The sequence below is a fragment of the Ammospiza caudacuta genome, chromosome 6 (assembly GCF_027887145.1).
Source record: "Ammospiza caudacuta isolate bAmmCau1 chromosome 6, bAmmCau1.pri, whole genome shotgun sequence".
Taxonomy (NCBI): Eukaryota; Metazoa; Chordata; class Aves; order Passeriformes; family Passerellidae; genus Ammospiza; species Ammospiza caudacuta.
In genome coordinates this window covers 21,463,599-21,490,627 of record NC_080598.1, presented here as the reverse complement: position 1 = coordinate 21,490,627, position 27,029 = coordinate 21,463,599, and the positions used below count along the sequence as shown (strand labels likewise).

The 27,029-nt window shown below is 43.4% G+C and overlaps 1 protein-coding gene across 2 annotated transcripts; it reads left to right on the top strand.

Annotated features, from left to right (window-relative positions):
* Nucleotides 1-27,029, top strand: PHRF1 (PHD and ring finger domains 1). 2 transcript variants are annotated; one of them, XM_058806282.1, is made up of 18 exons: nucleotides 1-150; nucleotides 5,825-6,054; nucleotides 6,382-6,504; nucleotides 7,960-8,192; nucleotides 9,137-9,220; nucleotides 10,208-10,329; nucleotides 11,953-12,050; nucleotides 12,600-12,772; nucleotides 14,187-14,316; nucleotides 14,626-14,765; nucleotides 15,566-15,753; nucleotides 16,506-16,625; nucleotides 18,412-18,566; nucleotides 19,423-22,191; nucleotides 22,893-22,969; nucleotides 23,513-23,773; nucleotides 24,810-24,938; nucleotides 26,068-27,029. In XM_058806282.1, exons 2-18 carry the CDS (start codon nucleotides 5,964-5,966, stop codon nucleotides 26,200-26,202), a joined length of 5,028 nt encoding a protein of 1,675 aa, XP_058662265.1. In that variant the 5' UTR covers nucleotides 1-150; nucleotides 5,825-5,963; the 3' UTR covers nucleotides 26,203-27,029. The 2 variants fall into 2 exon arrangements, with proteins under 2 accessions (XP_058662265.1, XP_058662264.1); XM_058806281.1 differs by having other exon boundaries at nucleotides 22,893-23,044.

Genomic DNA, 27,029 nt, shown 5'->3' with positions numbered 1-27,029 from the left:
CCGCGGCAGGCGCGGTAGTTGCGCCCGCTGCCGCCCCGTGACCCGCCAGTGTTTCCACAGCGCTTCCGGGGGCGCGGCGGCCGTGGGGTCCCGGCTGCGAGCGGGCACCGGGCGGCTCCGGCCGGGATGTGAGCGGGGGCTGCTCCCACGGTGAGTGCCCGGGCCGGGCGGGGCCTGCGCGCGGGGTGGGGGCCGGGCCGGGCCGGGGGGCCGGGCCGTGGGAATTGGCGGAGCGGCCGACCCCCGCCCCGGCTGGGAACAGCCCCGGTCGCTCTTTCAGTGTCGCTCTCATAAACAACAACGACGGCAGCAGCTTTATTGGTTTATTGCGTTGTTCTCCGACGGGAGACGCCTCTACGGGAGGGCAGCCCCGGCTCGGGCTGGCCCCGGGTGCTTCCCGGGTTCCCATGGGAGCGCCCCGCGGGATGCAGAAGGGCCGAGCGGGCTCGGGAGCCGTGCAGCTGCCTTTGCTGCGGCAGAGACCCGAATAAATGTACCAAGTGCGTGTAGAAATACAGCGAGGGGACTAAACTAAACCCCCGGGGTTTCCGGCGTGTTGTGTCGGCGCCTGTCCCTTTCCCCCGTCCCTTCTCCCTCCTCCCGCCCGTTCCCACTGCTGGTGTGCACACACACACGGGTGTTGGAGGAGTTATCCGCTCGCAAGTACAAATCAGGAGCTGCGTGCGAGCTTTTTTTTTTTTTTTTTTTAAATCGTGTATTAACTTATCGCCAGGCCACGTTTAGAGTTAACTTTGCCTTGAGGGAGCTGTGCCTACGGAGAGGTTCTAAGCTGTGTCAGCGGTGCCTTTCCTTTGCCGCCCCACGTTGGGTGACAGTGGGGTGGGTGGGATGTTTGTAGTTCCATTCACTGTTTTTCCTGCAGGTTGTTGCCCCGTCGTGTGTTGCTGGTGTGTTTCAGGGGTGTCTGTTTTGGGGTCTTTCTCCGTCGAGCTGTGCACAGAATATGAAAGTGTGTGAGCTTTTTGTTTGGGTTTTCTTGTTTGTTTGGGTTTGTTGGTTTTTGTTGTGGTTTTTGATTTTCCCACAGTCATTCCCATAAACAGCAGGGGAAGCTGTAGCTAAAGATGGGACTGGTGTGAAAGACTGATCCTGAAAGGGAACTCACCAGTAAGGGTGACTCTTCCTAAGAAAAGAGGCCTGTAAAGAAAGAGGAGGATGAGCAGAATTGTAGTTAATTCACAGCTGGAATCAGAGCCAGTTGCTGCAAGGAATTGGAGGCTGGGAATTCCATACAACTTGGCTGCTCCTTTGAATACAGAGGTGCAAAATGCTTAGCTGCTCCTCTGGGTAAGATGCTGTACTTTCAAAATGCTTTTGCAAAACCTGTGTGTTGCTTTGTTTGCATTACAAACTCCCTAAAGAGTGCACTGTCAGCTCCTGGGGAAGCTTTGGTGGGCAGTTTTCATCCTGGAATTCAGGGTGGCTAAATTTAGGGCAGGGCTGGGATGGGTGGCAGATAAGCACTTCCTTTCCTAACTCAGGATTAATTTTCTGTGACTTATCTATTGGGTTCTTATGTGCTTCCACTTAAATTATTGCATAGGCAGTTCTGATTAGTGGTATTTAAGAGTAAATTTTTTTTTTAAATTTAAATAGGGATCTAAATTTAGATTTAGGGGACTTTTTTGAAGCTCCCTGTGCATACTGGATTGGCAGTGCACAACTCTGGGCTGTAGGAGTGTCTTGTTAATCTGAATTATTTCCCTGCCAAGTTGTCTTAATTTACCTTTGGAATGTGGTGATGGCAGATAGTAGTCACACCATAACCAGATTTTTTCCAGCTGGGTGCAGCAATGATTTTGACAGCTCTAACTTTCTTTCATTGACTGTAGCATATGAAATTGTAAACAAAGTTAAATGATTTCTGATGTGTGACATTGCTTTTCCGGAGAGAACTGAATTATTTAGTCCATTGGGGGAAAAAAAACAAAACCAAGAAAAAACACAACCAAACCCCCTCCCCCCAACAAGCCAATAAAACATATGTGCCAATGAGAACTGAAAGCCCAAATGTTTGAAAATTTAGTAGGCTTAAATATAGTTATAAGTGTTCCTTAGAGCATGATGGCTCAGTAGTGGCCCATGTAATTAGATCAGCATTCAAAACCACCCTGTGAGTAAATTCTGTGAGAAACTTCTTCACCTACAAGTAGTCCTGCGTTACCCAATGAGGTGAAAGTAAATGCCATCTGTAGTAGCTCTTCTCTTTCTAAAAAATGCAGAAGGTGCCTAACAGTTGGTGGAGGAGGAGATGGGCTGGTGCCAGGAGGGACAGTGCCCGTGCTGGGAGAGGCACTCGCTGTTGTAGAGCTCGGTGGGCTTTGTGTCAGGGGACGTGGAGCTCCTGTGTCCTTTGCAGGCTGTGCCTCCTCCTGATGGCTGGAGACCTGTGCTTGCCTTCTCACTGGAACATACTCCAACTGCATTAAAATACTCATCTGTGGTAATGCATAAGGACTTCAGTTCAAAAAGCTAAATGTTTCCTGAAGTGCTTGTTTGATAAACACTTGTTCTGGAGGAAGCACTTAATCTTCTCTGTTGTTGAAGCCAGCAGAAAGCCCTGTTGCTAATACAGCTTGAAGAAGGTATTTGTAATTGCTCTTTGACTGTACTATTAACATGACTTAAGGCATCTGTGTGTAAAAGTGTAATCTGTCTTAGCAGCAAAGCCTGGGCTTGCAGCGTGTCCTGCAGCCTGTGCTGCCACAGGGACACAGCCCTGGGAGCAAACCTGGCTGGGCCGTGCTGAGCTGAGCCTTGGGGAGAGCACTGGTGCGAGCAGAGCGATCGAACACCTGCCATGCACTCGTTGCCTCTGTGGTTTGATGTTTGTGTAGGGTTCCCTAAGTGAGAATTTGAAAGCAGGGGATGTTAAGGAGGAGGGAGGATGGTGCCTGCCTTCAGCCAGCCTTGTGTGCGAGCTGTAATCCAGAGCCTGCATAGATAAACTGTGTGAGTGCGAGAGGCACCTGCCCGAGGAACTGAGGTGGGGATTGCTGAAAGCATCAGTGCTATTGAGTACAAGGGATCTCTGGCCAGGTTACCCTGCATCTCTGTTCCTTCCTTAATTCCTCTGACAGACTTACAAAGTGGGATGCAGAAGGGAGGATTGGTGCATGTGAGAGCTGCTTGCAGCTCAAGTGCTGTATGGGGAGTACTGCACACCATGGCAGTTTCCAAGTGACCTAGCAGCAAGGGGTTGGGTGCCACAAGGGCACGTCCTTCACAGCCACAAAACTAAAAGCAGCTGTAGTTCCCTGAGTCAAATGGCCTTCAGGGACAACTGGTTGCTTTTTAGCAGTCTGGCCTTTTGTGTTACAGAAGTGCAGAGTTAAGGGTTGCCTTGGAGGAATGACTGTCATCCCCTCCTCAAAGAAACTTCTTGGTTAACTTAATAATAAAAATGCTTTCCATCTATTTTGTATTTGCTAGTTGTGGCTCAGGGGGGTTAGAAAAATTCTGGTATGCTAAGTGCTGGAGAAAATGGGGCTTTTGTACAGGTGGGTGAACTCTCTGAAGTGTATCATGAATGTGTTTGTGTTTAACGGTGGCAATTTGTTTGAAATGTCTCCTGTAAAAAAACCCAACAACTGGGAAATGCTGCTTATTGTTCTTAAAAAATAGAAGTAGCCTCTTGTATATAGGTGTATAGTCAACCATGGTTTCCTTCTTTTTTTCTTAAGAGCAACTGCCCAGTGTGGAATAGGTTGTTTGTAAAATAATATTTCTGATGTGCTTAGAAATCTCAAATCCACTTCATCTCTTCATCGCTTAGTTTCTCCTTGTCACTTTCCAGCTAGCCACAAAACAGACTTTTTTACTGACAGGATTTGAAGACTTGATTGTTTGCTGCAATATCAGATTTTCTTTAACTCAGAGTTTTGCCTCTGAGCAAAGTACAAGCTTGCATTAGCAGCATAAATATGTCCGTTTAGATTGTCAAGTCACAAGTGCTGATTTGTTCACCTCTGTGCCTAAAGGATAACTTTCCATGGGGTAGCAAGGCAAAAATACCACAGGTAGTGGTTTTATTCCACTACAGTGAAGAAATGCATGCTTGGAAATGTAGCAAGGTGTGTGTTGGTCAGAACTGAGGCTTGTAGGAATCACTTTTTGAAACAACGATCTTCCTTTGCTTTGAGGACTGGAGAGCAGGGAAACCAAGGTAATGACCATAGTGAAGCAGAGGCTTATCCATGTTTTTGGTAAGCTGTGGTTGCCCTCCCTCACCCTCAGTGGCTCAGGAGTGCGGTGGCTGGCTGGGTGTGGCAGTGCCAGCCCAGCAGGGACCCGCTCTGCTCCCGCAAGGTGCCCCTGGAGCAGCGGCCCAGGTTCTGCACAGATCAAACACACGGGTGGAACGCGTGCCTGCCTTGCCCTGCTGGGGGACTGCTGCTGCCAGTCCTTCCCTTTTTGTGTCCTGCCCTCACGTCACCACAAGCTTTGCATTGCTGTAGCTAACTGAGCTTTTGGGAGGATGTTATATAATTGAGTTTCAGCTTGAATAATTCATACATACGCACTGCTGAAACTTGAAAAATTCCGGGTGTTTCTTTGTATTTTTTTCAGTTGCATCATGGAGTAACTGGCTTTTGATGAGTCTGTGTATTTTCAGCCAACAGAAATTGTTTTTAAACAGTTTTTTAAATGCTCATGTTAACAGCCACAAATAAAAATGTAAACCTGTCTTTAAGCAAGATTCTTACTGAAATTAGGAGAAATCTTTAGGGGAACTTAGTTGTGTTGAAACTTAGTATTCTTTCTTTAGAGTTTGCTGTTTTTTTTTCCCTGACCACTGAAGACTCCATTTGTAGTTTGGTCTACTTTTTTAAGGCTCTCTACTTTTTTAACCTACATTTTTAAGGCTCTCTGGTGCAAAGCTGTGCTGTGTGGCTTAAAGAGGGAGTGTGCAAAGGTACAGATTAAGAGCACTTGAATAAAACATAGTGTTTTGATCCAAAAAATCTCTTAATATGCAAAATATGTAATGGGGAGCAGGGAGAGTGGGAGAAGAGCACCTGATTGAAACTTCTTTGCCACTCTTATAAAAGAATCCTTTTCTTTTTCATATTGAGATATGACACCTAGCTTTAAGTGTCGGTTAATTATATATTTTCATTACTTGCTTATAGAAGCTTGCCAGGGGTCTGTCTGCCTTAATGCTTTGTAGCATTATGTGTTAAAAGCTCTGATTTAATTGTCATTATGAATTTGGATCATGCAACATCTCCCAGTATCTGTCAGTTTTACTGCCAGTCTGTGCTGATGCACAGCAATTAATGTGATTGCATTAATATGCACTAAATCAGATCTTATCTTTTCCATGGAGTAATGGTTGTGGGGTCTTCAACTTCTCTATTTCTGGACAGAGCTGTGCAAAGCCCCTTTTTCTTAAATAAAGGACTGAAACTACATAATCTTTATTCTTTTTTTCAATCAGGCAAGGTGGAGTATTTTTGATTTAAAAAACATATTGTCATCCTGTTAGGCTTTGTTCAAAGGGCCTCTGGTCCCTTCAGTTTTGCAATGAATTGCTGGTCCATGGGATGGTTTTAGTGTTTGTAGGTTTTCTATTGTTATTTTCAGTGGGGAGTTCTGGTTATACTTTCGCTGTCATCCAGGATCCAGGAGCCCAGGATCCAGCTGAATCTCTCACGTGCACTGATTTTCACAGGCAGCTGCTTTGATGCAGCTCAGCAGGGCTGTGGAACCTCACACAGCAGTAGCTGCTTGCCTGTGGCCCCCTGTGAGTCGGGGGAAGGCTGCTCAGAGGTGCAGGAGCCGTGTCCCCTCTCACACTCAGGTCTCGCGGATGCGCCCGACGCTCTGTGCCCGCCTGGTGCCAGCCCTGCCCCGTGCCAGCCTGCCTGTCCTGCTGCTGGAACTCTGCACTCCCTCCCTGCCCCTGCCTCTGCCGCCTGCAGGGGCTCCCATGCCCCGCCATGGACGATGACAGCCAGGATGAGCTGATCAACAGGAACGCTGCTCTGGGAAAGGGCAAGAGGCAGTGTCTGGCCCTCCTCAGCGAAACAGGTAAATGGGGCTCTCTGAGCATGCACCTTTCTCCTTTGAGGTTGTAGAGCCTATAGATTTACCCTCAGAAGGCTGGTAAAGATGTATTTGTGACCATTTGTCACCTTTTCCCTGATGATTTTTTTGTTTTGCTTCACTTCATTGCTTGTGTGTGTATCAGACTGCTGGCATGCTTCCCTGGAGTTTCTCCAGATGGGCAGCTTTGATACCACTGCAGAAATCTGGGAGTTCACTTCATCCATAATGCCCTGATGAGGGGCTGCTCTGCCTGTATGTCTGCATCAAATAAGTGTTTCCTCTCCTCTTCTCTTCTGTTCTCTTTTCAAGAAAGCAATGGTGGGAATAGCTGGGATTCAGAAGATGATACTGGTAGTGAAGAGGAAGATAATGACACTGAGGAAGAGGGAGGTGGAGAGGACAAGGAAGAAAGTGAAGATGAAGAAACAGAAGGTAAGCTCTGCTCATGTGCCTTAACAGGCATTTTTAAATAACTGAGGAAGAGCAAGATGAAAGCTGTTCTTCTGGAAACTAACAATGAAACATAAATCCACAGATGCTGCCCTGTCAGGCCGATGCCAAAATCCTACAGTAATAAGCAAACAAGTAATAGTGCCCAATTTCTAAACTTTTAAAGCATTTGCATGTTTGAAGACTGTCTGCTGTCCAAAGCAGTGGAGTTGTAGTCAGCAGGAGTGAACTCTGCCCCAGCATGAAGAGGAAAAAAAGTCAAAGTTGCAGCAATGGCTCATGCTATTTTTTCACTTATGAAAAGCATGTTTGTTAGTTTGCTTTGGCATGGGGCTCTAAAGTGAATGCTGTGATGGGAGTTCTGGAAGTAAATTGCTGTAATACCTAGGGAGAATGGAAGATGATATGACTAATTTTTATTAGAAAAAGCAGTGTGAATATCATTTGAATTTGTTGATTTTACTGAAAACGTACTCTGGAGATACATGTACTTCTGAAACTGCTACACTCTAATATTTGGATAGACAAAAATAGATTTTTATCTGCTCTAAAGCTTGTTGAGAAGGCAAGAGCACAGTTTTCCAAGTTACTAGTTACACTGATTTAAACACAGACCAAAAAATTGATGCCAGGTGCTAAAAAGCTTTATTAATCCATCATTCAGAGTATTGTCTGTTATGTCCAGACAGGAGAATTCAGTAGAAAAGACAAGGGTCTCATTCTCATAAAAAAAAAAGCAGCCCAACAACAGTCCTCGCTCAAAGTGAGTTGGGTTTTAAGTACTTTTTCTTGCTTCTTGAAAATATCAGCTTAATTCACAGGTTTTAGGGAAAGACCAACAGATCTTTGTATTTATATAAAAACAAAAATACCTTTCAACAATGTGTGCTGAGTGCATAATTTTACTCAAAATCAAGCTTTAAGTGGTCTGTAAGGCACTTAGATCCCTTGGCTCACAAAATCATACTTTACTGGTGAAATCTTTCATTTGCTGTTCTGCAGTAGAGTGTGTTGCTGCTACTTTTCCTCTGGAATGTCTCTTAAAAAAACAAAAGTTGGGTACATGGTAACTTTATTATAACTTTATTTTTTAACTTCATTGCTCAGTGGTAGCCTAACCTGTCTTAACTGTCTTTAGATAATCTTTTGCTTTTCTGGTGTCTGTGATTTTAATCTCTTGCAAGACTACTTACATTATCCGGCTTTATTTTTCACCAGAGTAATCCATTGCTTTTTAGTGAAGGGATTTAGGAAGCAAGAAAACAGCAAAAAATATTGCCTTAAACTGGGGAGACTGTGCTTGACCCCTGCAGCCTCATAAAATAAGCTTACTTGGAATGTTCTGTGAACTGGACCCCTGTCCTGCCCACCCCCTCTGTCCCCATTGCTGAAGCCTTGCAGCACACACAAGCTGTTTTTTATCTCTCACTTCTTAAGATTGCGAGGATGATGAGGAGGAGGGAGAAGAGGAGGAAGAAAATGAGGCCACTATGGAAGGAATGGCTGATTCTTTGAAATCAGAGCCACACTTGAACGGAGTGAGCCTCTCCTCTGATGAGGATGGTGAAAACTGCCCCATTTGCCTCAACACATTTAGGGATCAGGCTGTTGGGACTCCTGAGAGCTGCTCCCATTACTTCTGCTTGGACTGCATTGTGGAGTGGTCTAAGGTGAGCTGTTTTGTCTGTGGTGTCCTGTGGTGTTCTGGTGTGCTCTGCCCCATCCCCTGTGATCATGCTGTTGTCCTGTAATGAGAACAAAACACTGTCATATTGCTATTTGCTTTCTTAAGCTTTTTTAAACAGACTTGGGTTACTGCTCTGTTTGGCAGGATTCATGTTTGAAGTCTGGATCTGTTTTTCTTGTACCTGTCCTGATTTGTTCTGTTCTCTGCAAGGTGTAAGGTCACAACCAAGTGTGTTTGTGGGCATCTACAATTCTTTTGTTTTTTCAAGTTGAGGTACTAATTTTTCTCTATGCTTGGATATATCTGCATATCTATCTTTATATTTTCTTGAGTTCTGTATTGTGACCGCTGGATTGGGATCTGTTGCAACCCTGAACATCTAAGCATAGAAAAGACGTAAAAAAATACTGACAATTGGGAGCTTGCTGTGAATTCACTTTTCAGTCAGAGTTCCTTGCCACCTGTCTAGTTGCCATAGTCATAATCCAGGGTGAGAATTACAAAACTTACAGTGCATGCAGCAGTAGCAGTGGTGATTAAGTTTTTAAAAAAGCAAATAAATCGCTCTTACTGAATATATTTTTAAGCCATTTCTAGTTACTCATTCTGTAAAGGAAAGTAAATGACTTAAAACATGAGCACTATTTCAAGGCAATGTTTGGTAGAACTTTGATGTTGCTGGCAATTGAATAATAACTAAATTGCTTCAGTAAAATAAATGCTTCTCTAAAAATGCATGTATAATAGAACATGTTGTTTGTAAACCAGATAAGTCAGTTTAACGTACTTGAAATGTCAAGATCAATAGCTGTTAAAATGACTACTACATTAATTTAATGCTTATTGCATTAATAATTTAAGATTACTTTTAAAAATTTGAATAAAGTGATGCACTTATTAACTGTATTGGGATTTTTTTTTTCCTAGAATGCAAACTCTTGTCCAGTGGATCGAATCCTCTTTAATTACATTAACATTCGGGCACGTTTTGGTGGTAAAATCTTAAAAAAGGTAAGCCTTTGACTGTAGCAAACAACCAGGCCATTTGGCACAACATTGTTATTCAAAAGTTTACACTTTTAGGCTGTTTATGTAATGCTTGCTATCTGAATGAATTATTTTTTTTCTTATTTTGAATTTGCCTTTTAAGGAACTGTGACTTTTTTTTGCTCCTTAACCTTACTTTCTGCAATATTGTGTTGTGGCATCATTTGTGGTGGTAGAAAAAGGGTGTTTTTTGCAACTGCCTGTTTTGTATAATGGACATTTGACTGAAAACTGTTCTTCATGAATAACCCTGTCTGCGTGTGGAAAGTGCCTTGCATTCTTCAAGTGCTGTTATAGGATGTATAGGAATAATCTAGACTCTCCACAATCTCTTCCTTATGTCCTGCTGCCAGCAATGCTGTGTAGCAGTTGGGTTTGGAGGGGGAGAGAGGCACAAGGCAGGAGGAGAGCCCTGAAGGGCACTGGTTGAGTGTGCCAGTAATTGCTCACAAAAGAACATTAAAGAGTTGTCACTGCTCTTAATTGATATCAGAAAGGTGTTGGTTTCCAGGGGACATTTAGGGATTTGATGCTTTGTTTTCATAAACTGATGGTTTATGATGGTTTATTATTGTTTGCATTTTAACAGAAGTGAGAGTTAACATTGAGGTAATATAGGAGGCAGCAGTTTGCTCTTTTCTTTAGTCTCATTTTTGGCATCTTTTTGTTTGTTTGACTACTTTTGATCTTATTTGTGGATTTTTGTTTTGCCTATTCTTAACATGCAGTTTTCTACAGTCATTTGTGCCCGACAGTAGACAAGTTAAGTAGATGTTGTCAGGTATTTGATCATGCCCTAGGTGTGCTGAAAGAGCTGAGTGAAGGTTCAGGTGTGTAACAGCCATTTTGATTCCTCACTTGTAGGTTTAGCTGCAGGTACTATTGTAGTGTGACGGTGGGTTTTAAAAAGTGCCACGTTCTGCATAAACTATGAATCCCTGTTTTATGTAGATTCCTGTTGAGAACACAAAAACTCAGGGCACTGATGGAGAGGATGATCCAACGTTCTGTGAGGTGTGTGGCAGGAGTGACCGCGAGGATCGCCTGCTGCTCTGTGATGGCTGCGACGCAGGGTAAGAGGCTGAAATAAACCTGCATGATTGCACGTAGCCAGAGTGGGGTCCTCAGGCACTGTCTGGTATGCAGGCTGCCCCTTGCTGTTCTCTTCAGGCTCACCATGTGGCCAGCCGTGTATCCATGTGTTCTAGTGCAGACTTCCATCCCCATGATGTGATGGATCCTTTCCTGGTCATTTAGCAGTGTTTGTGTGGAGAGTCCTGCACACATCAAGGCTGCAGGGCACCAAAACAGATGACCACACCTTCAAGTGATGAAGGTGTTTGGGCTTATCCATGCAACATCTGGGTGTGGGAAGAGTAGAACCTTACATGCTTTATGTTTCCTTGAGGAGAGGATGCATGACATGTCCCAAGTGACTGGGCAGTAGAGCTGTGCAGGAGAAGTACTTAAGATCCACAGTTTTGGGAAATGTTGAGAATTTTCTTTACAGCCACAGCTCTTAAATGATTCTCTTACTCTTGCTTGCTTCTGTTTCTGTCCTCTCCTTGATTAATAAAATGAATGTTTAGGTAGAGTTGTGAATATACTTGAACACAGCTCTGGCCCTACTGTTTTCTGCTAGAATTTAAAGCCCTTGGGCTGCTTAATCAGTCTTCCAGCTCTGTCAGTTTGAAGATGTCAGAAATTGCCCACTGAACAAAGAGAGTTGCTAGTAGAGTATGTAAAATAACTTTTCAAAAATTACTCTGCCAAGCTAACTAGACATCTGCTAAGTCTAGTTTTTCCTTTGTGTTCCGTGTCTGTACACACTGATACACTGACCATACACACATATACACTGATTCATCTTCTGGGAAAAAGACAAAATCAGGAACACTAAAGATTGTTAAGAGTACCATCAGAACACTTGAGTTTGAAATATTAAGCCAAAACAGCATTTCATACACGTCTCATATTCAAGTTCTTTCTGAATTTCCATAAGCCTCTCTCAATCTGAAGGAAACTCTGAATTGCTTCAGATTTTAGTTTGGGATCTCTCTATAGTTACTATAGTTTTTAAATGTATTGTTATTTCTAGTTTGATACAGGTCTTTGATTTTTGTTTCCTTTTCCTAAAGTAAGTTCTTTATATATGCTTGATTTCTAGAGTAAGCAGTTCCAGAAGCACTTCCTGATAAAAGAACTTGCAGTCTTTACTAGCTCTCCATGGCTGAGATTAACTCTAGAAAAATGTAGAATAGCTTGCCTCAAATGCTCATAAGCATGAGCACTGTTAATATTGTGTTGGTTTATCAGCTTCATCAGGAAATTGATGTTGTTTCCTGGTTGCCTGTCTTCCCAGCGCCTCTGTACTTGTCTTGCCACCATCAGTTTTGGCTCTGCACATTTCTTGCAGCTTGGGTTCAAATGGCAAGTGATTCACCACACAGTGAGGGGAGAATGCTCAGTTTTCTGAGATTTTTTTGAGCCTAAAGTGATGAAAATACCATCTAGAACTAAAACCCTTGTGTAGCTATCAGGTAGCATTGTTTCTCTGCAGATTGATAGAAGCAGATGCATAAACCATAGTTTCAGGCTGAAGAAAATGAATCTGCCATATGTAGCACTGGATAGAAGTGAAATGCTCCCTAGGTAAGGAGCATATTGTTTGATTTTCTGGGTTTTTTCCCCTCAAGGTATCACATGGAATGCCTTAATCCTCCTCTGAGTGAAGTCCCTGTAGATGAATGGTTCTGCCCTGCCTGTGCCCCCATGGGTGCCAATGGTGCTGCAGGTAAGGGTTTTGTGGTAGCCACTCAAAGTAAATATTTTTCTCCCAGGTTGGATAATGTGAATCATGTGGTGTTTTGAAGACGTGTTTAACCTCTTGGCTTTATCTGTTTCAAGTTGTTTTGATAAGCATTCTCTCTTGAACCTTAAGATTAGACTTGAACTCTTGAATGATGAGAGGATCTTGTTTATGAAGATTTTCATCTGCAGTTACAACCTGTGGAACTGCTTCTTGTAAGCATCCTTTAACCTTTCCAAGGCAATCCCAGCACCACAGTGTGACTGCACTGAGTTACATTGGAAAGAATTTATTAGTGTCCTGACCTCAGATTGCCAAGGTAGCAGCAATTTCTGTTACCTAGAAAAGTGCTATACTGTGATAACAGTCTGAAGCAATGGTGTCTGTGCTCATTTTCTTTCGAGAGGGTAATGGCTGCCTGCAGAGGTGATTGGTTTAAGAAAGAGAATGCTGATTTTTTTTTTTTTTGTCTGAAATTCTTCAAATTATTTCACGTGTAGAAAGACAAGTAACCTCATGCTGTTCTTGTTGAAGATGCAGATCATGTCAGTGAGGAGGAGGTGGCTGCCCTGATGGCCGATGTTGTCCCCACCACCAGCAGGCTCCGCCCTCACGTGCGGACACGGGCCATCGCCAGGACTCGGCAGAGCGAGCGCGTCCGCGCCACCGTGAACAGGAACCGCATCACCACGGCGCAGCAAATCCGGGTATCACGGGCACTCCGAGGGGCTCTGCACAGCCCTGGGCAAGGCTTACTGAAACCAGCCCCATTGCAGTAGCTCTGCTGGCTGTGTTGACTGTCCATAGCACAGTGGTTGGTAGTTGTGGAGCTCTTTTAATCTGAGATGTGCAGTATGTGCAAATGGAGTACGGCACATGACCAAGATGCTCTATTTTGAAATGCTGCAGCAGCTTCCTCTCTTAGCTTGCATTTTTATCCGCTGTGAGCAAGATTTTATTTTTATTCCTAGTGGCTATTAATACAAAGTTTGTGCACCACTTCTGGTTTTTTAGCATGTTTATTTGACAGTTGTTTATTTTCTTTTGTCCTCCTTGCCCATAGCAGTAGAACATGTTGACTGCCTTCAGTCCAATTGAAGAGAAAAATTTTGCGTTTTTAAAGTTTCTGTGTTTGTGAAAATCAGTCCCTTGTTAGAAGAGGAAAAAAAACAGATTTTAGTGTCCTCAATAATGTGGCCACATGAGTTCAAACACATTAACAGTACCAGAGAATCTATGCAGGAGAGTATCCCAAATACACAGGGTCCCTGTCTTACTGTATTAAGTATAGTTTGAGATAGCTGCCATGAACTAAGATCCAGCTCACCTTAAGTTTTTATCACATTTTCCCTTGATTTAAGGACTTCCCAGAAGGCTTTAGCAGTTGTTAAATTCATTATGTCCTCCTTAATGGAGATGATCTTCTTTGTCTGCCAAACCCCACTGTCTCCAAACCCAGGTGTTTCAATTTTAACTTTAGAAGAGTTAATAAAATAGAAGAAGTTGATGAATTATTTGATTCATTGTTTATAAGCAATTACAGCTGAGTAGTCAGGGCTATATGTTGAAAAAAATAGAGGAAAGTGTTGTTTGAAGTGAAAGACTTCAAGGTAACTGTTGTTATTTTTCTTTCCTTCCTTACTTGTTGTTTTAGAAGTAGTGTGGAGTCATTTCCTGTGGGTGAGAGGGGTGGTGCATGGGGACTTTACTATTCCATGGTAGTGTAATCCTGGGAACCCAGCACTTCCCGTTCAAGAGCTGTTCTTAGCTCCACTTCTCAGTGTGCAGGGGTGATTACAAATTGTACCTAGAAAGGCACTGTTATTTATTGCCTTTGTCTCTGAACAAAAGTGCATCTTATTTTGGCTCATACCTTGAGTTGACCGAAGCATAATTCCACTGTTTGAGGGAGTGTAAGTTTTGAGAAGCTGGGAGCATGCATGTAACTCTGAAGGAGGCTGAACAGCAAGGTCCTTAATATGCCAGTCAGTGGATTTAAAAATGGCATAATTGCTTCAGTGGCAGCTTGGTGATGTGAGGGGTTTCCTCATTTGAATCTCAAATCCATTTTATAAGTAAATGTTGCTGACTGTATGGTGTATGTTCTAATCCTCCCCACAGCACGTGCCAGGGTACCTGATGTCCTCCCTTCTGGATGAAACAATTGAGGCAGTGGTAGCAGGCCTGAACACAGCCATCTACCAGCGTCCTCTGGCACCACGTGCTCCCACCAGGCAGAAGAAGAAAACTGGTAAGGACATCAGGCACCTCAGGGGGGCCTGAATCCTGCAAAATACATCAGCTGTGTGCTGCCACACCTGCACAGCTGTGGAGGTATCCCATGTGCATTTTCTTCTTTCCCTCTACCCCCTCTGCCTAGAAGTGTCATGAAGGTGGTTTTTAACTGATTCCTAAGGATGTCACTTTTCCTGCTGTGCTGTTGGTGATGTGCTGTATGTCTCTCTGAGCTGCTTTGTGTGTCGTGGGGGGACAGGAAGGGGAGTACAGTGTAAAATACAGTGCCAGCACTTAGCCATATCGTTGTTTTTTGTCCCATCAGGAAGGCGGAAGAAAGCAGGAGGCAAAAAAAGAACTCAGAAGAAATCTGCTGCTGGGAAGAAGAGTTCAGGGGCACAGCTGAAGAGGCGCAAGCGTGTGACAAAGAAGAGAAGGGGGAAAAAAACGAGAGTAAGATCACATGTGAGTGAGTTTCTGCCAGTCAGTGCCTGCCTTTTTCAGCCCTCTGTAAAAGCACTATAACATGGGATTCAGCTGGAAGAAATGCCACCTTTCAATGGTAGCAGGCGCCTTTCTTTCTGGTGGAAGTCTGTGCAGGATGTGTCCAGGGTATTCCAGAAAGATGCTGTATGTGGAAGTGAATTGCAACTTCTGTGCTGACATATCCTGTTACCTGGACTGTAGGGGTCAGATTGTAAAGCATGTCCTGCAGGATTTGTGTCCTGCCCTGCCATTCAGCTGTAGTGTTTACTTGGTACTGATGCAAGCTCAGTTAAAATTGCCAGCACCTGTTCTTTGTAATAATAGGCTGTGGGTGTTTGTGGCTGTGTCGTTGCAAAGCCAGTTTATTAGCTGTAAGAGCTCTCAAAATCCCTTTCAGCTGTGGGTAGTGTTCTCTTGTAAATTACTCTGCAGATTACTCTGCACCAGCTTGATTCTTTTTGTCAGCTACTTTAACTAGAGTCTACACCTCAGAGCCAGAACTCCAGCATTTAACAAGGAACCAACAATTTTGAATTGACATTATTAAAGATTTTGAGAAGCTTAATTTATCTGGTCACTTATATCTGATGCATGCAGTCTCCGCCATAGTTACAAGTTTCATAAATACTTTTAAACAAATATAGACAATAAATGCACACCACTTGTGCTGGTGATGGTAGTAACCTGATGACTGTACACAGCTTAAATGAAGAATTTGGGGCTTTAAACACAAATTTACCTGCCCTAACTTAAGTAACCCAATCTCTTTGTCTGTGCAGGGAAAAAATGAGGTTACTGCTCGCTCCCGTATTGCAAGAACCCTTGGTCTCAGTAAACCTGTGCGTGGGGCCTCACTTCCTTCCATGTACAAACCAGCTGAGCCCTCACTGGGGCTGATGAGAGCAGATATTGGTGCAGCTTCCCTCTCTGTGTTTGGAGATCCATATGAGTTGGATCCTTATGAAAGGTGAGAGATCTCTGGATTGTGATCAGGGACCTGGTAATTTAACAGCTGTTGGGTTGTTTGTGCACACAGCTCCATGCTGTGTGCTCCATTTGTGCACACACTCCATGCAGAGTGTGAATCTCACATCTGAAGGCAGCTTTGGGTACACAGCCCATGGTAACACATAATGACCTGTTCTTTCTTTCCTTCTGGGCTAAGTTACTAAACTTGTAAGGAATCAGCCTCCTCTAAAGTGTTTTTCTGAAATAATCAGCCTCCTGAAACTTCCAGTAAGATCTGTGGGTTCTTGAAAGGTTAGAATCTGAAGGAGTCCAGTCCTAAAACCCACAAAATTAAATGGAATCTTCCATGTTTCTCCTTTTCTTACCTTCACTTTTCCAGACACTTCAAATTCAGGAGAAATCTTACTGTGCCAAATCTTACTGTGCCATTGATGCCACTCATAAACTTTGAATTTTTGGGGAGGAGGGAATCTGAAATTAATGTTGGTGAAATTTAGTTTTCCACTGAATACTTCTTTTTGATACTTTCATAAAAGAAAATTGTCCATTTAACATTTTAGATATGAAAACATGCTGTTTGAATCAAGCTGTTCTATTTAGGCAGAACAGAAAATAAGTATATGGCACAAATATTTTTTAATATATCATAATAAAATATATAGTGCTCTCTAACTCTATCTCTCATAGCGGTATCATCTCTTTGATGTGAAAAACATTTCAGACAATTTCAGGGTTCATGTTTTATCACAGTAATGAAGAGGTTCCAGCAAATCCAGATTCACCAGTGAGTGCCAAAAGGAGAGTTCTCTCCCAGTCAGCACTGAGGTCTCACCGTCCTGTAGCTAGACCCGTTTCTGTGGGACTTCCCAGGTAAATGTCCATTGCTATTTTATTATTCTTAGTTGTCTAATGACCCTAACAGAAGAATAAACCTAGTGATCCTCTTTGTTTAACCCTTTTTTTACCCTGTCTTCTAAAAAGTGCATGTGTGTGTATACATGCATGCCTGCACAGATATAGATAAATAACCACATCAGTTTGTGCAAGGATTCTTTTTATGTTGAACACATACACTCTTTCATCATACCTTTAACATTTCTGTTGAAATTTAAAATTCATATTTCCACCGTAATCCAACTCTTCTTACTTTCTGGTTTGTGACTATTTATTAACCCCATTAGTATGTTTTAAATTCCAGTGTCATTAACCTTTAAACAAACACTTGCTCTTCGAGAGGCCTGGGGAATCCAGCTGCACATCCTGAGGATGTGAGGGCTGTACCCACCTCACCCAATTCTGCTGTTTGTTGGAGCTCAGAAAATTGAGGAGAAGCTTGCTTTGATCCTGCAGTTTAACAGTGGCTTTGCTGTGTGTTGCCAGCCTGCCAAGGCCAGGGAGCCCTGGCTGCCCCCCACTGGCAGCCACAGTGAATTTTCAGGGCTGAGGGGTAAGATACAGGGAGCTGGGAGCATGATGAGAAGAAAAGGGATGAGGAAAGTCACTGAGGCATGTACCAATAGAGTCACAGAAAACTGCAAGGCTGAGTGACCTGAAAAGAAGAAAAAAGGGAGCTCAGCTTAAGTGGTTAAAAGGTGTGAAAGGGTTCCATAGCTGCCCTCTAATGCATCTGACTTACAGTGAAAGTTAGTTTCTCAGGATTAGTTCCTCAGAGTTATTTGAGTAGCATATTGATTAGAAGATGGAACTCTTTAGCTGATACTCAGCTCATCTAAAGGCTCCATTGGTCTGGGCTACACTGAGTTTCCTGGTCTGGCCTTAGCAGCTTATTCCTTTAGTGTTCCCATTTTGCCTCTGTGTTGTATGTTATTAGAGATGTTTGGTGTGCATTATTTTAATAAAGTTTACTTTGTTGTCATACAGAAGTGAAATCTAGCTCCCTCAAAGAGCTGGGTCCCTTTGGAAGTTTGTTTTTTAGCAAACTCAAACAAAACAACCCCCCAGATCCCATCAACACAAAAGCAAAGGGAGAAAAACTGAAACACCAGAAGCAGCACCAGAAACACCTTATCAGTCCATATTTCAAGAACTGAGAACTTAAACCATCTTCATAAGATTGAGCAAAGCATAACGGAGAGTGTTTGTGCTGTCCCATGTGTGGGAGCATTGCCATTGGTTTTCAATGTAATTGCTCTATGCCATGCTCTTAGCTACCCCCACCAGTGGCACCTTGTGGTTAAACACTGGTTCAAGCTCTGTCATTTTTTTTTAGTTTGAAGTGTAGGCCTGAGGAATACTTTTGTGTTTGTGATTTAGTGGGGGTAAGAGAGGCAACTAGGATAGAAATAGCTCTGAAGTGGTAATTAGTGGTTTAAACTCCAAAAATGCATTTTAAATGCACTGGAAAGTTAGTCTTGATATATAACACAGTGAGCACCAGCATTTGCTAACCAAAAGTCTCAGATATGATTACTTTCTTATCTTGTGTTACTCCTGTGGGAAGTCAGTAAAAGCTTCACCTTCTGTTTGTCAGAGAAACATGGGGACTGAATGACTCTAGTGAAGCCAAAACTACAAGTGAACTTCCCTGGCTGATCTCTGTTTATGCCCTTGACTTTGGTTTCTTTTTAATGTAATGTGTGTGTATAGAACAAGTGCTGTAAGAGTAAAGGAAATGTAACCCCTCTGAAACATGCAGAAGCAGCGTGCCTGCCTTGAGTCCTGATCAAGAAGCAGAAGCTGCTCCTGTGCCTGATCTCTTGGGAAGTATCCTGTCTGGACAGAGCCTTCTCATGATGAGCAGTTCAGATGTGGTCATCAACAGAGATGGTTCACTGACAGCAAAGAAGGAAGGTAAGGACTTGGCACATCACAGTGCCATTTGCCTCTTTGTTTCATCCACATCTGCCCTGATCCTACAGGCTGCATAGCTTTGAGCTTGGGATACTCTTACTGAGCCTCAGAATATGTAGGATAGATTCAGTAGCTGCCAACAGTCATCTGTTTTATAAGATGGGTGTTCTGAAATAGTGTTGCTTGTCTGTGTTTAAATGAGAACTGAGATGATACTGGAGGATTTTATTTTTAATGCATGGTTTTCTTTTTTCAAAAGAGCTGCACGGTGATTTCATGCTTTGCTTCATTATAAAAAATGTAGGACTGGATAGACCAGAGTTATCTTAGGACCCAGTTTTTCTGGCATGTGTCATGCACTGCTGCCATGCCTGTGATCTGTACTTCAGTTTGAAAAGCAGGATGAAGGACCCTAGCAAGAATTTTTTTTGCAAAAGTACAGTTCTAAATATGTGCTACCATCTCCAGCTGTGTTCTCCCTTGGTATGGCATTGCTAGAAAAGAACCTGTTCAAATTGAAACTTAGAGCTTTATTCTTAAAATAAGTACCTCTAACGTCCTCTATTATAGTCATTTCTGTCAATCAGCAGCTACAGGATAATAAGCACTAGTTAGATGATACCTACAGAACAGAATAATTTCTTTCCTAAACATTAGTGTTTTCCTCAAAGATGTGGTGTCTGGCACTAAATAGTGAGTATGTGACCAAAAGAACTGTTGGACTTCCTTATTACTGTGTGGCATGTCTGCAAACCATAGTGGAACTTAAAATAATTAGCTCAGTACTTCTGTTAACATTGGCAGAAAATGTCTGGATATGTCCTGCAAAGCTGAATTGTCTGTTTGTGTGCCATAGCTCCGTTTCACAGAAAATCAGGCAGTGACTCCAGAGTGGAGGATGGTTCAGGGCATACCAGTCCCCCAAGTGCAGCGCTCTCAGGGACCACAGCAGGCAGCTCCATGGCCAGACCTTCCGTCTCCTCGGGACTGGGAACTTACTCCACAGCCTTGTTCTCAGCACCATCACTGAGCAGGAGTGAGTCTGCAGCAAGCCCTGCACAGACTGCACCGGAAAAGGCAGCTGTAAAATCAGAATATTCAATGACACCCAGGTCTGTCCAGACTCAGAATACAGCAACTTTGAGCAGGCATGGCTCAAAGTTAGATGAAATACCCAGATTTAATGGAAAATCTAAAAACTTTGTACCCACTGATTCGTCTTCAAAGCCCCTGAGCTGTAACTTGAATTCTGGCTCAAAAGCTGTAACTGTGAGGCAGCCAGTAAAACCACCTTCCCAGAGAATTGACATCTTTGAGCTTCCCAGGATACCAAAGATTAAAAAAGAAACCAGCAGCAAGCAGGTGGAGCCGGAACCTGCAGGAAGCCAAAGCTGTAATATCCCCAGCTCCTGTATAACCCAGCTGACTGGCAAGGAGGGCACTAATCAGCCAGGAAAGGGTAGCAGGGTGGAAAGTCAGAAGTCAAATTCCAAGGAACCTCAGCAACAGGCACGTCCAAGCGGGGTGTCTTTCTCCACCCATCCCGGCGGCTCTAGCGGTTCATCACTGCTGGGCACTTCGAGGGGCAAAGGCCCAGGCTCTTTTGAGAGTTTTAAAATCAATATTCCTGGGAACACAGGACATTCCAGCAGGCTGTCTAACCCAGGGTTTTGTAATACCTTCCGCCCTGTGGACGATGAAGTGCAGCAGAAGGAGAGTCCTTCACCGCTTTTCTCAGTGAAGAAAAAGCAGGTCAAAAGTGAAATCTATGATCCCTTTGAGCCAACAGGATCGGACTCGAGTTCAGCAAACAGCAGTCCTGAAAGGCTTGGCTCAGGGATCCCACTAACTAATATCACCAGGACTATTTCCATTGAAAATCCCAAAGTTCAAACATTTCAAACTGTCCGTCGTTTCACCCCATACAGGGTAGAAAATATATTTAGATCTGGGACTGACTCTGACGTGCCATCTAGTAACATAGAGTCTCGTGATGAGGTGACAGTGGCAAGCAGGATTGTAGAACAGATCTCTGATACAGAGGAACAAGATAATGTGGATGAGGAAAATGTCCTGAGCAGTCCTTGCACTTCATCTGCTGTTAAGGAAGTTTCTAATACAAAGTGTTTAAAGGAGGAAAGCAGAGAAGGACCCAACGTCTTCTTTAATGCTGAGGAATTGATTAGACCTAATATTAATGTAAAAATAGAACCAGATAGTCCCTCAAAGAGTGTTGAGCAGCAGAAAGTCCAAAAAGTAGAACAAGCAGAGAGGCGATCACGTTCTAGATCCTGTTCAAACTCCAGCTCCCGAAGCAAGAAGAAGATGAAAAGGAAAAAAGCACTTGTCAAAGAGCATAAGAGATCACGTTCAGAGTCAAGAGATAGAGCACACTCAAGGGACCGAAGCTCCAGATCTACCTCTTGGTCAGGTGGGGAAGAGCACGGCAAAACACACACTTTAAAATCCAAGAGCAGGAGGTCTTCTACTGACCGTTCTAGCAGTCACGAACGATCAAAAAAGAAGAAAACAAAGGATAAAACCAAGGATAAAAAGGCAAAAACTTCTTGGTCTAGGGACAGAAGGAAATCTAGGTCACGTTCAGGTACTCCTGGAAGTACTTCTGATTTTTATGAAAATAGGAAAAAGAAAAGACGCTCTCGCTCGAGATCAAGGCGCAGGGACCGCTCCCAGTCGAACAGCGCTGAGAGGACTAAAAGGCGGAAGCACAGGAGGGACAAAAGCTACGAGAGGTATGATAAAGAAAGTAGTTTGAAGTCAAGGGACAGAAAGAGATCCAGATCTCGGGACAGGAGTAAGTGGAGGTCTCGGTCTCGGTCTGCGTCTCGATCTTGGGAGCGCAAAAGCAGCAAATCAAAGGAAAAAAGAGCGCGATCCCGATCACGTTCCAAAGAAAGGAAACACAGATCAAAAGAGACCTTGCTTCCTCCTGCTCCAGAAAAGGATCAAAAACCTCCAGCTGAAAATGTGACCAGGTGTCTGGAGGAACCCCATTCTCTGAAACAAGAGCCAAAAGAGGAGCTAGTACTAGAAGGGCTTTCCATAACCATCCAACCAAATGTCAAACTTGAGGAAATACAGACTGAGACCCCAGTTCAGCTGAGAGAGGTCCAAGAAACCGTAAAGGCAGAGCCCATCTGTCAGGAAGTGAGCAGTGAAACTGCATTCCCTGTGCCAGAGATCACAAACATTTGTGCCCCAATTGGTGATGTGGATTCTTTCGCTGAAACAGACTTAATAAATAGTACTGATGCAGCTGTGCTTGGTAGCTGTAGCAATACAAACCTAGAGATTACAGTTAAAATAGAAAATACTGCATTATGTCCATCTCTGATGGAACAACCACCAAAGAAAGAAGTTATCATGCATGTTCCAGCTGAAGCTGCACCAATTCAAAGCTCATCCAAAAGCAAAGTTACAGATTGTGTGAGGGAGGTTAAGGAGGAGTGCCTTGTCTCCAATGAAAATACAAGTAATTTCACTAAACCTGAACTGGAAGTGGTACCTCAGGGTCCTGCCTTGAAATCAAAAGCACCAGTGAAAAGAGTTACCTGGAATCTTCAAGAGGAGGAAAGTGGCGCATTGTCTGCTGGAAAAGCTCCAAGTAAGTTTCTTTTGGGAAACAAACAGCAGTTGAACAGGCTGTATAAGGCTTAGGTCTTTGGTGCCTGGCCAAATGTGGTTGTAGTGTAAGAACTCTGTCATCTGAGCTGGGATGATGCTGTGGTTTGCAATCCTGAGAGCTGGCATTTTGCACTGGTAGAAATCACGAGGTGAGTTGTGTTAATGAATTGGAGAGGACGTGCTGTCAGCACAGCTCAGCCAGTGGCAGCTTGTTCGTTCGTGAAACACATGCAGCAACCCCATCTCTGAGCTGGCAGCCCATGTCCCACCTTTCTGCACTTAACTGGAATGCTTGCTTTGCCTTCAGACTTTATAAATGTTTCTCAAAACCAAGGAGTATGACAGGTGTCTGCAGCTCACTCCTGTGAATGCTGCTAAACCAAAGCTGCCAGAAACAGTTTGGCTTGGGAACCTGTGCTATTTGTGTTGACAGAGTTGCCTGTGTTGTTCTTGCTGGTTACTCTCAACAGAGAACCCAGTAGAAAGCAATTGCTGAAGGGGATGAGAAGTTCTCTATTATCAGAAGCTTTAAAATACAAATACTAAAAAATCCTTTTATCGCTAGTTTTGTTGTTAGATGCTTTTTATTTAAATTATTAAAATAGAATTGGGTTTGAATCTTTGACCAATTGTTTTGTTCTTTGCTAAGATGTTTTTTTTTCCTTCCCTTGGGTTTCCTAGGGATGCCGTTGTACAAACTGCAGCGAGCAAAAGAAGGGGCCTGGAAAGCAGAGGACCTGAACCAAACGTTAAATCAGGTGCAGTTCAATGAGCCTCCTCCAACCAATTATATGATTCCCGAGCCTATGTTTCCTGATCTAGATTCCTCTCAGGTTGGTTCCTATTCCAGCACCCACCTGTCATGGAAGGCATCCCATCTCATCTGTGCCCTCGTTGTGCACCACTCTCCTCTCATGGCAGTGTGCCTTCCTCTGCGTGTGGTACATTTCATGTAGCCTCTACACCTCAGCAATCCTCCTATCATTTAATCTCTCAGGTGCTCCTTACAGTTGAAGAAATGTATCATCTTTAATTTGGCTCTGTACCTGCAGCTTCTGCTTTCAGCGCTAGCTTGCAGAAGGACAGTGCTGCCTGAGAAACTATGAGCTTCTTCCTGACTGTGATCAGGCTGTAAATGTTGGCTTGGTAGCCTTGGTCTGAGCCATCAGTCTGTGCTGCCCAGCAGCTAAAAGGGGATTGGGGCTGCTCGTAGCTGGTGGTGGATAAAGGTGCTCTGAGGACCCTGCTGTGATGCTGTGCGTTGTCAGCACAGGCTTTACAGAGCGGTGTCTGTTCCACAGGTGTACTGCCAGAACATCCCTCTGGCAGCAGCCCTGCCCTCCAGCCTGCCCCCGTACGCCCCGGTGAGCCAGCCCACGGTTCAGTTCATCATGCAGGGCAGTCTTCCAGCTCTGGGCTGCGTGGCAGGACAGAGCCTCACCCTAGAGCCAGGCAGCCTGGCTACGGCATCTGAGCCAGGAATCCAAGCTGCTTCTGTTGGAAGTGCAGAGGAACAGATCAGAGCACCCAAACCTCCAGTGGATAAAACAAAAAACGAGGAGGTGAGTGAATTCATAAAATTAATGAGCTGTTTATTTGAACTTTTTCATTTGGAAGATTTTTAACTTTCTGTACTCTATGTTCCCAGCCCTGCTGGTTTTGGTGACTGACTGTGCTAACCAAAGAGCAGCAGTCAATCCTCTCTTTGAATTCATTTGGGATTTATTTCATTTCACCTGCTTTCTATTGGTTCATCTCAATAGGACAGAGAGGGATTGCAACATCTGAAATACTTTCTTAAAGTTCTGAAACTTTCTTATGTGAATATTTGGAGGGGACTTTCCAGAAACCACAATGCCCAAGTTTCTCTAAACACCTGGTTTTCTCATTTCCCCTCCAGCTTTGAAATTATTGTCCATTCTCATAATAGTTCTATAAAGAGGTAGAGCTGTATTTTGTTCCTTATCAGCACTGAAAATGCAAAGATAGTAAAACACTGTGGAGATCTTTCAGTGCAAATCCCTTGCTGCTGAGTTTTAAGTTTGCTGCACAGACCATCTGCTCTAGGCACAGTGGATGCTAACACAAGAATGAAAAGAACTTAGCCTGTTATTTTGCCTCATACCATAAAACCAAACAGTAAGATGCATTTCACTCTGAGCCTCCAATTATGAGCAAGTTTTTATAGACTTGTTTTGATGGCACCTGTAATCATTACTTCTTAGGCAACTCTGCACTTTTCACATTGTCTTTAGAGCTATCTGAAGCCTTATATTCACAGTTGTGGTTTGCTGCTTTTGTTGGATGTATGTTTAATTTAGAGCTGTTGGAAGGAAGGGAGGGGACCAAAACCAGGAAGTCCACATTGTAGTCACTTGCTTAAAACACATGTTACATAAAGCAAGGGCTCCTCATAGCACAAACTGGTATTTGTTTCAAGACAGTAATTGACAGTAAAGGAAATTACTTTGAGGTGATTACTTGTGTTGTTAAAATTGTGAAATGAGAATTTTCGTTGTTTGAGCGTTTCTAAGAAAAACAGATTCAGAAACCATTCCCAAGACAGCACAAGGTAATGAAGTTCTCTTTCCTGTGCAGTACATGAAGAAGCTTCACATGCAAGAAAGGGCTGTGGAAGAAGTGAAACTTGCCATCAAACCTTTTTACCAGAAGAGGGAGATTACAAAGGAAGAGTACAAGAGCATCCTTCGGAAAGCAGTGCAAAAGGTGAGGGCCCAGTGAAAGGGAGTGGAGAGGAGGAGCTGGGCAGGTCATTACATAGTGGCAGTACTTTAGATTGCACTTGCCATTTCAGCAATTACATGCCATAACTGGGCTAGCAGATCTTTGGACTCTGACTCATACTCTGCACTCCTGTGGTGAAGCAGTAGTTGCTTTAAGCCAGACTCTTTGGTGCCATTGATGAGAGCTGTCGGTCTGTTCCTTTTATGAGGTCATGTTTTCAGTGGACCTGAACATTGCTGAGCTTCAGTTGCTTGAGCTGAAATGTTACATGGTATCTGCCCTGGGTGAGAATGGTCAAATCTCCCTCACTAGGAACTTCAGCCAGAATTCTAGCTGTTTCTGATAAAGTGAGAAATTACTTTGTGCAATAGGTCCTTGAGCATCTGTGGTGTCCCTGAACCTTGGAAGAGGGTCTTGCAATTTTGCTGAGACGAGCTTTTCTCTCAGATCTTAGTGCTGAGTGGATCATGGCTACAAAAGATGCAGTCAGTGGTCAAGGCAGTTAATTGATACCTCAGAGAGCTGTAATTTCTCCCTGCTCTGCATTCTTGCTGTCACTGAGAAATTCCATCATAAATAAAAATCCCCAAGGTAATGGCTGCAATTTCACATCTTCTGTGTGACCCATATGTTTGTGAGAGAGCTGAGCAGTGCCAATTGCTACTGAAGTCATTCTGAACTCCTCCCTGAATAAAGTAACTTGTGTAGGGTCTGTTCTTTCTTCCCTGTCTTAAAATGTGTTCTCAAAACTGACATTCTTTTAATCTGAGCATTGCTTCTTCAAAAACATCCCAAAACTGGCATATCAACACTTCCTTGGTTACCACATGTTGTGTAAAACTGGATGGATGGGTGGAAAAGCCTGTAGTAAAAATGAATCTTTTTGCTTTGAGATGCCTCTGCCTTCAGTTGGTGCTCTGTAGATAAGCTGTGGGCCATTCCTGAAATGCTTGAAGGAAAATGCTGCTCTTGTCTTTGTTTTCTGCTTACGTACCCTGCTCTGGGCCTTGGGGGTCTGTGCAGGAATTGGCTCCCCTGGGCAGCTTAGGGCCTCTCTGCCACTTGCCTGAGCTGCTGTCGTTGACCAAGTGCCCTTTCTGATCCCCTGCAGATCTGCCACAGCAAAAGTGGAGAGATCAACCCTATGAAGGTGGCTAACCTGGTGAAGGCATATGTGGAAAAATACAAACATATGAGGAAACATAAGAAAACTGATGGTGAAGACACACGTGAAGTGGAAAACTGAGAGCAAGCCACAGCCAGCATGACTTGGACTGAACTTGTCCTAGCTGTGGACACTATGGGAATAACAGACCTGCAGTTGCATCCCATTGCAAGTGGAGTGCAGAGAAACAAGATGATAATAGACTTTATCTATGGAACCTTCTCTTGAATTGTTTCCATATGGGAATGAATTTAGGAATTTTTTTGATTACCTACAGCTGTAGAACTAAATAACAATCAAATGCCTCAGACCAGCAGAGTAATTCGAGGGGAAACACAAAAGAGATTCATGTTTGGAACTCCCGGATTGCTGCAGTTTTCAGGGTTACTTGATCGCATTTTTGGGCTGTGCACTTGTCTTGCTAAAGTTTGAAACTGGACACCACTTTTCATACAGTATATTGAGAGCTGTATACTGTTTCCCTTGTGTTTATTTATCGAAATATGGATTGTCTTTAGAAATTTCTGATTTAATACTTGAAATGTTGTATTTTTAGCCTGTTGGATGGCGAGCAAAGCTTTACTCGCTCTGGCATTTGGGGATTGCAGAAATGACCTAACCTTTATAAACTGACTTCAGAAACACTGCTCAAGCTGTGGTGTTTATTTACATTCTCTTGGAAGTACCTTGTTAGTGAAAAAAATTAATTTTGGGGTGGGAGATTGTGTTGCACTTGTGTAAATAATGCACTGATGGCTGGTTTTGTGTCTGCCTTTCAGGAAAAGCAAAACAAAAAGCAAGCATTGTCAATTTTCCATAACAAACCCGAAGGATAAGGTTGAACTGATGTACAAAGCAGAAATGTGACAGAGTTTATAAAGTTATTTTGAATGGTTTTTGTCCTGTAG